At 37.2% G+C, this 9,827-nt stretch overlaps 1 protein-coding gene across 7 annotated transcripts in view; it reads right to left on the bottom strand.

Moving 5' to 3' along the window:
* HGF (hepatocyte growth factor) overlaps positions 1-3,880 on the bottom strand; it is a 99,828-nt gene extending 95,948 nt beyond the window's left edge. For 3 of the 7 annotated variants that reach the window (XM_056799489.1, XM_007504020.3, XM_056799487.1), the window contains exons 1-2: positions 3,326-3,616; positions 1,605-1,706 (exon numbers count right to left, since the gene is read on the bottom strand). Coding sequence is in view for 3 of the 7 variants with exons in the window: in XM_001370012.4 (XP_001370049.1) it covers positions 3,326-3,413 (88 nt within the window). In the remaining 4 variants the exon portion in view is untranslated. Of the gene's footprint in view, positions 1-1,604; positions 1,707-3,325; positions 3,617-3,719 lie in introns of those variants that run through there. The other 4 variants (XM_001370012.4, XM_007504018.3, XM_056799488.1 and 1 more) reach the window with 3 other exon arrangements.
* Between the last annotated feature and the right edge of the window lie 5,947 nt (positions 3,881-9,827).

Genomic DNA, 9,827 nt, shown 5'->3' with positions numbered 1-9,827 from the left:
CCTTATTTAATTTACTTATTTAAAGCTTAAGATTGTTTGGAACCTAGTAAAACGTAGCAGCAAATGGTGCCAAATGTATTAAGAGTCCAAGGTGCTTTAAGAAAGACATATTTCTCCCTTTGGTCCCTGGGCCAGATACTCATTTCTCTTAGTACCTCATATATTTTCCTCTATGTGGGAGCTCCCAGTGACTTCAAAGGGAGGTCAGTGCAGGCAAAGGATTTGCAGAGTGTGGAAAGAAACAGGAATCTGGCTCCATTCACTCTGAAAAGTCTGTCCACATGATTAAGGATTAGCAAGTATGAAGTGATGAGATGTTAGGATGACAAACAAATAATTAAAAGAAATGGAGAACAGAGGAAGTGAAAGAAAAGCTATATAGACAGATTTACATTTTCATTATTATTTTCATTGACAACTAGAATGTCTAAGATATCATTGAAATCTATGAGACACAAAAGAAAGCTATAAAATCATAGCATTAAAAGATCTGTAGATCAACTGATAGGAGAAAATAGTACAAAAATTATATATAGCTTGATTGATTAGTTTTTCCTTCAGAAATGCTTTACAAATGTCCCGATTTGGTTTAAAAGGTGAAATTATATTGTTTTGTATATACCAAATAATTCCTTAAGATTATGGCTTTAAAGCTGGAAAGGCTTTTAGATATCATCCAGCCAGTCTAACCCCTCATTTAATATAAAAGATGAAGAAACTGAGACCAAGAGCAGTTAGGTGACTTCTCTGAAGTCACACAGGTAATAAATGACAGAGTGCTAATTTGAAGCCAATTTTTTGGACTCTAAGTGAAGCATTATTTCAGCTTTGAAGTTGTTATTAAAGGGAACTTGCTCCTAAATAAAAGTTCTGTAGTACCTACTACTCTGCATTGATGGGTTGTCTAGTAAATCTTATCTTAATATTCACCTTGTAACCACTATCAAAGTCCTTTACAACTTAAAAATGATCTTAGAAATCCTGGTCTTCTAAACTTCTCATTTAACAGATGGGAAACTGCTAACTAGAGATAAAGTCATTTGCTTATAATCACCTAAGTATTATTATGAAAACTGGTGATTTGAACTGAGGTCTCTTGGCTCACAGTCCTATGTTGTTCTACCACAATACACTGTTTTTAGTAGGTTTATAAATTTAAAATTCCTTCTCCATTTTTCCCTCATTAACTGATTGACATTTATTTTATGCTGTATAGTTGACAAAGCATTTTCCTTGCAACAATCCTTTGAAATACATCTAATTATACCCATTTTGTGGATGTTAAAATTGAGGCAGACAGAGATTAAATAGCTTTCACATGATTATCCATGTAGAAAGATGGAGAGGTCTGAAATTTACACTTTCTGATTCCAGGTTCAGAGTCCTTTACACTGCATCAAGATGCCTCTAACTATAGCACTACCTTGATGTTATATGACCAAATAACCAATAACAAAATTTAAAGAATTAATGCTATTTGATGACCAGAAAAGAAAAAAAAATCTTTTCCTGTATATTTTTAAATGGTCTATCAGATTACATTCATTATATTGAACATAAACCCAAGGAAAGATTATATAAAAAAACTATCAAGCTCAACCTACCTCCTAAGCAAAGTAGTTTCAACTCTCAGACATCCACTTCATGAATTATCCATGGCAAATTTGTAATTCCCTCTTGGTCTCCCTCTACTAGCCAACACACTTCTGAGAATGCAAAATCATTTCAACATTAGCCAAAGTTAAGTGTTATTAGGAAGGTAAATCTGCTGCCAAAATCACATATTATAATTCATTCCAAAAGCAAATAGAATTGTTCTTTCAATGTTTTGCTGTGTAGACTTAACATATAATTGAGAAGAAAATATGCTTAACAATACCATGAAGGTTTTTTAAAAGAAATTATAACTTCCCAAATAACCATGATTTGAACCATATTTTAAAACTTCCTATAGGTGTTCCTGACCTATAAGAAACAACTAAAATAAATTGACCAGAAATCATAATTCATATTTTAGTCAGTTACACCTATCTTGAAGAAAATAAGTCTATTTTTCATTTTTCCTCATCAAAACAGCATTCTAGTTGACCATTCTCAACCTAATGACCTCCCTATATAAAACACACATTAAAAAAAAAAGATGCACCAAAGGGAAGCCAATTCCCAAAGGTTGATGATTTTCTTTCCTATCTACTTAGTTCATTCTTAGTGTTTTCGATCCCTGGATTTCATCAGACACTGGATCATGAATCTGATTATTCATACCTAATTTAGTTCAAAAGATATAGCCAATTCTTTGTGTTGGACTTGGAAAAGACTATATCTACCATCTGCTCATTCATTCCAAGCTTTATATTCCCCCATGTCCTAGATGTTCACTGCCTTCTCACTTCAATATTCTAGCCACTACAATGATAATACAACCAAATACAGATGTTTCCTCTTGTCCTGATAAGTTCCTAGGAGCAGCAAATGAAATATTCTTTAAACTACCCAGACAATAGTCATTCCCAAATGACTCCTTCATAGTTCTTAAGTTTGGGGTAGAAAGTGAGAAAAAAAAAAGAGTGAAGTTGCTCTTGAGCCTAATCAAAGCCATACTATTTATGCCTTCCATCCATGGCAACTACCCAAGGACAGATACCCAGAAAGAGAAAGGAGAGAAGCAGAATAGTTGGGGGGTGTATTGGGTGGTGAGAGAGACAGACAGACAGACAGACAGAGAAACAGAGAGAGAGACAGAGAGACACAGAGAGAGAGAGACAGAGAGAGAGACAGAGACAGAGAGACAGAGAGTTAAGAAAAGAAGAGAATAAGATTAACAAGATTACATTTAAAGCATGCACACGTTTGGAGTTTGATGCCTATTTCTCAATTTAAAACCTGCATATATCACAATTAGAGGCTAAATCTTGGCTTGTAAAATGGGTGCAGAGATTGGTTTGGAGAGGTGTCTTATCTAGGAAAAGAATGAATCCCCACAATCCTGTCCATCACTCAGTTGCACTCCAAGTCAAACCCTCTCCCCAGCTTTAAACTTCTCCAAACAGGCAAAGTTCCAAACTAGTGTTAGCACTTTATTTCTATCCCACAATTCATCCCCATTAGGCTAGTGAGGAAGGGAGGAGGGAATTGATGAGCCGTTAATTATCCTTTAAAAGGCTTTTCAACAGAAAGGAGAGTTTAGAAAGAAAATGTACTAAGATTGTTGGAGGTTTTTAAAAGACATTTAAACTTGGAGAAGAGGAGGTGGGGAAGGTAGGTGGTGGTTGTTATTTTTTTTTTAATGAGAAAAGAATAAAGGGGGGGGGGGGGGGGGACTAACCTGCAAAGGAAATGGTGATGGGAAGAAGGAGGAGATGTTGAAGAACCTGATGCAGCACCAATATTGGCAGAAGTTGGGTCACCCACATGGTGTTGGTCTTGCTGGCAGATCACACAGAAGGAGATGCCTGCTTGAAAGGATCCTGTGCAGAGGCTGTTACTAAAGGAGCCAGCCTGCACCGAGCTGAGCTGCTTTTTATTACGATGAGCTAAGTTTGTTGTGTGATTAACTGGAAAGATCTAGGTCTGAACTCCCTCTTACGGTAAGAAACTGTTTAACAACAGCCCTTAACTCTTGTCCAACCTCCCCCCTCCCCACCCCACCCCCCCAACTCTCCTCTAAACAACACCAAACAGATTCCAGCCCCTTTCCCTAGCTTAGTAAGGAAACTTACAAAGAAAAGGTCACCTGGCTTGAGGCCAGTTTCAATTTGGAAGCGTAAGCACCAGATCCCTGTGACTCGAATCAAAATAGGGAAGAGGAGGAGGAAGATGCCGACCCGCCAGTTAAAACCAGGCAGAGGCAACAAGGACCAATCCTCTCCATTTAAAAGCAGCCAAATACAAGTGTTCAAGTGCCTATTTGGGAAAAAGAGGAAGGGGAAGCAGAAATATTTGAAACCAGAGGGTTACCCTCCAGCAAAATGTACCCTAAGCTACTGCTCTTGGGTGGTTTCTCTGCAAGAACCACCTGGGGATTGCAGTTAAAGAAATTCATTCCTTGAGGTTTTGGAGAATGAGGGAGGAGGGAAATCAGCCGAGGCTGGGTTCGGACCTTGCAAAGGGTGGAGCCAGAGCAGGTAGAGAGAGGATTAATTAGGAAAGAGTTGTGGTCCTGGGGAAAATACACATACACATACACCACACACACACACACACACACACACACAGACGCGGGCGCGCATACACACACATACTCTCCAGGTGTTTGACAGACTCTGCATCAGAATCTTGCCTATTTGGGGAAGCGGGATAAAATCAGGTGACATTATCTCCAAGAATCTCTACAAGATTGGAACAGAAAGAAAGTTTGTCCCAATGCTACCTCTTCTCCACCTCTCTCCGCAAAGCAAGGTAAATATAATGGAATATGGGAGTCAATATTTCCCATGACTTGATTATCAGTTTAAAGAGGGGGTGGGAACCCTTACAAGTCTTACTTTTTATATTAATTGGTAGACCTCTGTGCTGATGGAAGAGGCAGTATGTTTATTACATTGGAAAGAACCTTGACTCGGAAGTCAGAGGACCTGGGTGCATAGTCCCAATTCCTAGTGGCTGCTCTGTGTTCCCTGCCCCCACTCCTACCCTCCTGCAGATGACCGTTTTGGGGGAGGTTTTGTCAGCCAGTTGGCAGTCAAACATTTATTAAGCTCCCAGGGCACATAGAAAACAAAATGTATAAAGTCTATAATGAGGGAGGTTCACATGTTAAATCACTTCCCACACCTTCTGTGGGTAATCCCCCAGTTTTTCTTTGCTGTGGTTAATACAGGTACTTGGACTCGTATCTCAGTTTGGGAATAGCCCCGGGGATTTGATGGGGAATCCATGGCCCTGGATCAACTAGTAGCCTCAGGTTTCAATTAGATGCCAGAAACCTAGAACAGTTATCCTTCAACCTCCTACTTGCCCCATGCATCTATTAGAAGTGGTAGAGAAGGGAAGGGAGAAAGGGAGAAAAATTAAGAGGGGAGTGGAAAGAAAAGAGTGGTATGGAGCAGCCTATTCTCATTCAGAAATTAAGAGCAAAATGAGTCATCAAAAATCAACAACCCCCATGCTCCATAACCACAGCTCCCATGTCTGCCCCCAAGGACCTTCTTCCACCCACTGACTCTCCTTTCTCCCTTCCCCTATTCCCTCCCACTACCAACTGAATCCATTCAATTAGTCTGATTTCCTTACAGAGTTGAGAAAATGTTAATAATACCATGATTGATCAATAATTATTAATGTCCTCACTAAAAAGCAAAGAAAAAACAAAAGAAAAAACGCCTACTAGGTTTTTCATAGGATCATACATATGGCACTATAGGGGCCTTAATTCTTCCAGGACCTCCAATGGCCACCTAACCCTCACTGTCCTCTCAGCAAATGATATCAAATTTTTAATATACCATGCTCTTTCCACCATTACAACATACTTTTTTTTACACCAACTTTTCAAACTATCTTTGCCCTGGCAGAAGGGCTTATCAGATTTGCTAAGGGATAAACTTCTTTCTTGGGGAGGAATTAGATTAAAGTGTTTAAGCATCTTCTATTCTATATCAACCACATTTACTGTCTGTGAGAGAGAGACAGAGACAGAGACAGAGAGAGGAACAGCTCTAGCAAAGATTAAAGTATTGGAGTAATCTTCATTAATTACAGTGGCAAGTTTAAATTATACTGAGTTGAAGGTCAGTGGTAGCACTGGAGGATTGAATGGAATCAGCCAGTCCATCAAAAAGCATTTATTATTTGATTACTATGCCAAATATTGATATACAAAGAAAGATAAAAACAACCTCTTCCCTCAAGGAGTTCACATTCCAATGAAGAGACAATATTTAACAAGTTATATAGAGAGCAAATAGAAAATAATCTCAGAAAAGAAGACACTAACAGAAGGTATAAAATGGGGTTGCAAAAGGTCTGCAGAAAGCAGAATTTCATCTGAGATGTTAAGGGAGCTACATTAAGAGGCAAGGTTGAGAGGGAAAGATTTCCAGACTTGTAGAGACAAATAGAACATGGAAATGGGGAATGGCGAAAAGTGAGGAATAGCAAATAGGCTTGTGTGTGTGTGTTTGTGTGTGTGTGTGTGTGTGTGTGTGTGTGTGTGTGTTGGAGGAAGGGAGGGCAGCAAGTAAACATAGGAAAGTGCAGATTGTGAAGTGACTCAAATGCCAAAGAACTTTATATTTGATCTAGCAGGTAACAGAGAAGTATAGGAATGTATTGAGGGTAGCCAGGTTGACAGTTAAACCTATGAGTTAGGAAGATCACAGCAGAGTATGGATTAGAGTGGGGAGAAACTGAGTCAAGGGATATTTAGAAGATCACAAAGTCCACAGTTTTTGGATTATACATCTTGTAATGGCAACAATAGCATTCAATGTCTTTTATTCTGTAATTTTCCCCCTCATTTAGCAAGAATTTTAAATTTCAAAATTTGGTCTCCTAAACTTTTATTCTACTCATTTTCTCCACTTGCTTCACATATTTGAAGGGGGGAACTGAAGGATCAAATTAAAGTATGCCTATGAAAGTGCTTTGAGAACTGTTGGCTTATAAAGAGTATTCCAAAACTTTTAAACTAATACTGTACTAAAGTAAAACAGCATTATTAGTATAAAACATTTTTTGTGCCTTTTCAAATCAAAGTCCAGAATCCTCCTCACTCTTTACTTTGGTTTTGTCTTTCTTTGCTGAAAGTAAAAGCTAAAAAATAAAATTGATGCCTACAGTCAAGTAGTATGCTTGGCTAAAAGAGATTCTTAAGCACAGGGCAACCTATTCAAGAATAGGACACTAATTTACCTGTCTTGGTAACTGTAAGCAAATTTTGCCTTGAGCAAGGAAACAGATAAGATGGTTCCCAGAAATTCCTTCCAAATCTAGCATCACATTTGAAAAGTGTTGCCTTCATTAGAAAGTTAAATTAGAAAGGCCTTCAAGTGAATATATTTTTAAATAATTGAATAAACTATGCTATGCCCACATTACACTATGCCCTTTTCTACCTCCATAAACTAAAGCTCAGGTCTATCCATGTTACTCCTCTGCCCAATGATGTTTATTGACTCCAAATTTCCTGTAGGATAAGATACAATTTCCTCAGTTTAACATGCAAAGTCCTTTTCAATTTGACTCCAATCTGTCTTTTGATAGAATAATTTCCTATTTCTCCCCGCATTGTTTCTATTTCTCAAACTCAACATTCCATCTCTTTTGCAAAGGGTGTCAAACATATTTGGAAGGCTTTCCCACTTCACCTCTGCTTCTCAGAATCTTTAGCTTTCCTTCAAGGCCAAACTCAGATACTACTGCCTATAAAGGATAGTATCTTTCCTTATTTCACCAACTGGTAGTGTTCCTCTCTCCCTGAAATTATTTTATATAGATTTTGTATTTATTTACCTGTATACATTCTATTTCCTTCCAGTAGAATATAAAGCAGTTTAGGGTAGATAGGGATTTTTAGCATTTTTGTCATTTATCTCTAGAAGTTAGCACAGTGTAGGACATATAGTAGATGTTTAATAAATATTTGGTAAATTAATTTGATTGGAATTAAAAGCAGATTGAGGCTATTCCTACCATTCTGCATAAATTAGTACAATCAAAGAATTATGTAGTAGCTATATGTTGTACACTTTTTATATTTCTAAGATAGTCAAAATCAAGTTATATTTACATGTTAAACTGAGGAAATTGCATCTTATCCTACAGGAAATTTCCTGTAGCTTTAGTTTATGGAGGTAGAAAAGGGCATAGTGTAAGGTGGGCATAGCATAGTTTATTCAAATTTTGAAATAATTTGTTTAGATAAAAGTTAAGGTAATGTGTAGCTATTAAAGCATGTGGAAGGACTAAGGTTCCTACAATTTTTAGGATTATTGATTTCACAGATCCACAGAGGATGGGAAATAGAGCAAGAGAGCAAGGCCAATAAAGAGCTTATTAAAATAGTTGATGGTTAAAAAATTATGGAGGCCTGATCTAGGATAATGACTAAAGAAAATGAGATATAGGTGAGATGTGAGATAATTGAAAAGCTTTGACAACTGATTGAATATAGAAATGAAAGGGAAAAGTTGAGAATGTCTCAAATCCTGTGAACCTGGGGGAATGATGATATACATCCTTTCTCTTTCTAACTTTCTAAGTCCTTTCCTGTATTTTCAATGTTTTGTGGAGGAAGATCATGAGTTCCACTTTGGATGTTGAGTGTCAAATGGCTGTATATATCCAGTCCGAGATGTCCACCAGGAAGCTGTAAGTGCAGGACTAGAACTCAAGAGAAAAAGTATGAATATTTGGCTTCAAAACTTATATGTAAAGTAAGATTTTCCCCCACTATCTGCAAGGGATCTTCATTAGAAATCCTAAACAAAAGGCATCATAAGGCCTGAAGACAAAAAGTCTCAGGGGAGGAGAAAGTGATTAAAAAAGGACATCTGGATTTTTCCTCTTATTCTTTCCAGAGATCATCACTTCAAAATTATTCCAAAAGCGAAGCAGATTACCTGCTAATGTTCAAGAGGTTTAAATAAATGAAATTCATTTGTTAACGGTACTAATTTCAATACTTCAAAGATTATTAACTTCATTATGATATGCCTCTACCCAGATCACAGTTCTTATCTGTGTCAATAGAGGATCTTCATGAGTTTCTGTTAGAAAAAAAGTCTCCTCTATCTAATCTTCGGATGAGAACTTCTGGATTTAGGTAGGTTTGTCAGCAGAAATTGGCCATGTGACAATCCATCACTGAGACTATTTTCTAATCTTCTCTAGCTTGATAGAACCTAACAGAATTCACAGTTCATTGACAAACCTTTGGAAACCAGGATCACCTTCGTACTACAGATAAGCCATCAAAGCAGGCCTTTAGTTGAAAAACCTTAACACTAGATATAGAAACAGCTGTATCTGTTATCAGTCTACTTAACTAGATGAAATGGAATCAGAACATAAATGAGCCATAAGCACATATGGTTGGCTTGTTCATTTGTAAAGTAACTCATAAGAGGCAACACTATAGATGGAATGAAGATTCTAAATCAAGGCTCCATTAATTTAATTACATCATCTTCCTATTATAGGCTAAGCAAGCAGTGGAACAGTATGGAAATCTCTGTTAGCTGTCTAATAAAAATCCAATTAAAAACTATCTGTACACTGATGAAATCACAATTTGGAAACACCCGACTCACTTCCCAAAGTCTCTCAGGAATACTGAAGTGAGATCAATCGCTGCAAAATTTCTCAAATAATGGGGTCTTTTGCACACATTCATTCTTAGAGTAACTGTCAGAAGATAAATCCTGATTAAGGGAAATATCTAGCATAATCCCCAGTGAGAGTGATCATGGGAATAGTACTGTATTTATACAAAGGTATTACTAGAGAATAACTGTTCACTTGGGAAATGAGCAAGTAGGCCACCTTTTAGGTGTTCTTTGAAGTTTGTTAAAGGCTTCATTTATCTATAATAGTACCCTCTAAAGTGGGAGCAAAAAATCTGGACAACTGTGGTCTGAGCTCGAAAAAGATTACAGTCTGACAACTAAGGAACTAAGGTGTTTTGTAAAATAACTGGGTAGGAGGATTGGTTGTATCCAGGATAAGCTAGTCAGCTCAAAACAGCTTGAGAGAGAATTAATTGTTAAATTTTCAGTGTGAGTATTTAAACATGAAATTAAGCAGAAAAATTTAAAAATCAGAGCTGTATTTACTGCTTTCTTGATCATCCAACTTAAAAGGATGCAGAAAATGGTAATTCATATTAA

Source organism: Monodelphis domestica, chromosome 5, assembly GCF_027887165.1.
Source record: "Monodelphis domestica isolate mMonDom1 chromosome 5, mMonDom1.pri, whole genome shotgun sequence".
Classification (NCBI taxonomy): domain Eukaryota; kingdom Metazoa; phylum Chordata; class Mammalia; order Didelphimorphia; family Didelphidae; genus Monodelphis; species Monodelphis domestica.
This window is presented reverse-complemented; position numbering and strand designations above follow the sequence as displayed.